Source organism: Seriola lalandi, unplaced genomic scaffold, assembly GCF_002814215.2.
Source record: "Seriola lalandi dorsalis isolate HSWRI2012SDOR001 ecotype SW California unplaced genomic scaffold, Sedor1 jcf7180001976549, whole genome shotgun sequence".
In the NCBI taxonomy this organism is placed as follows: domain Eukaryota; kingdom Metazoa; phylum Chordata; class Actinopteri; order Carangiformes; family Carangidae; genus Seriola; species Seriola lalandi.
In genome coordinates this window covers 1-1,232 of record NW_019447215.1, presented here as the reverse complement: position 1 = coordinate 1,232, position 1,232 = coordinate 1, and the positions used below count along the sequence as shown (strand labels likewise).

Sequence of the window (1,232 nt, the reverse complement as noted above, 5' to 3'; positions counted from 1 at the left end):
GTCTCGTGTCCCTAAAAGGTCAGCGAGGACTGTCTCTACCTCAACATCTTTGTCCCTCTGGATGTGAACTTCAGCTCCCCTCTGCGGAGCCCGCTGCCCGTCATGGTGTGGATCCACGGCGGGGATTTTATCGCTGGTTCTGCCTCCAAGCCGCTGTATGATGGACGCTTCATCAGTAACTTCACCCGCACTGTTTTAGTGAGCATGGAGTACCGACTGGGTAAGAAAGTTTGGCAGAATTTAAAAATGGGCCTCTTCCAGTGCATAGTAATAAAGGGAAACAAGCCTATCTGTATATTTCTATCTATATATAGTATATATATAATTTTTATGTCCTATTATGGATGAACTTTAGCTCGGGAGTTGGTCTGGAAAAGGCAACAAACAAGCATCTCATTGAAGACATTAATCACTTTAGTTAAAATAATGGAGTGTTTATTGTGGAGTGTATGTGTGTGTGTGTCTGTGTGCGTGAGACTGGATAATGTGTTGGTAATTACTCTGCTTTCCTGGAGGACTGAAAACAGTAGCCGTGATATTTAAGTGGTTAATGTGGAACTTGGAGGAAATTAATGTCTTGCTGGAGTCAATTATGTGTCGCTGAGCATGTGAACTGATGCATGACTTAAGGTGCGTTCGGGTTCCTCGTGTCGGGCAAAGACCTTCACACCTCAGCTGCAGGGAATTATGGGATTTTGGACCAGCAGGAAGCTCTTCTGTGGGTCCAGAGGAACATCGCTGTGTTCGGAGGTGATCCCAGCAAGGTGAGCCGGCACACTGACAAACACTCCCAGACGCGCACATACTTCTACTTCGATATTTGACGTAATGCATTCCCCACCCTGTTACCCAAACCTTAACCATCACAACTAAATGCTGAACCCCAACCATAACCTAAACCTAAACCTAAACCTAAACCTAAACCTAAACCTATGTCAAAGGTTTTAGAGCACCCCCATTTTTCCAGATTTTAGTGAAATTAAAGCAGTTTAAGAAATTAAGAAATTGAATTTACAGCTTTCCTGCAGCAATGGGAGTAAATGAAGCCTTGAAGGTTGAAGCAAATATTATTCCTCCAGGTGCCTTAACTTTTGTTGATGACTTATAAACCGTGTTGAGACAAACTGTAAAATACTGTACTGCAGGAAGCACGGATCTATATTACTGTCAGAATGGTGAGAAAAAGCCAAGTAACACAGGAAGGCAGACTGCCTGGTCTGGGCTTCATCCTA

At 43.7% G+C, this 1,232-nt stretch overlaps 1 protein-coding gene across 1 annotated transcript; it reads left to right on the top strand.

Moving 5' to 3' along the window:
- Window positions 1-24: 24 nt before the first annotated feature.
- LOC111656557 (cholinesterase-like) lies at window positions 25-824 on the top strand. The gene is made up of 2 exons (XM_023408299.2): window positions 25-220; window positions 631-824. The coding sequence occupies exons 1-2, from the start codon at window positions 103-105 to the stop codon at window positions 822-824; spliced, it is 312 nt and encodes a 103-aa protein (XP_023264067.2). The 5' UTR covers window positions 25-102.
- The last annotated feature ends 408 nt before the right edge of the window (window positions 825-1,232 follow it).

What these genes read in the sequence shown, in the direction of transcription:
- LOC111656557 (XM_023408299.2), top strand. Translation starts at nt 103, where the DNA reads ATGGTGTGGATCCACGGCGGGGATTTTATCGCTGGTTCTGCCTCCAAG. An exon ending in GAGCATGGAGTACCGACTGG is followed by an intron (nt 221 to 630) that starts GTAAGAAAGTTT and finishes GCATGACTTAAG; the next exon opens with GTGCGTTCGGGTTCCTCGTG.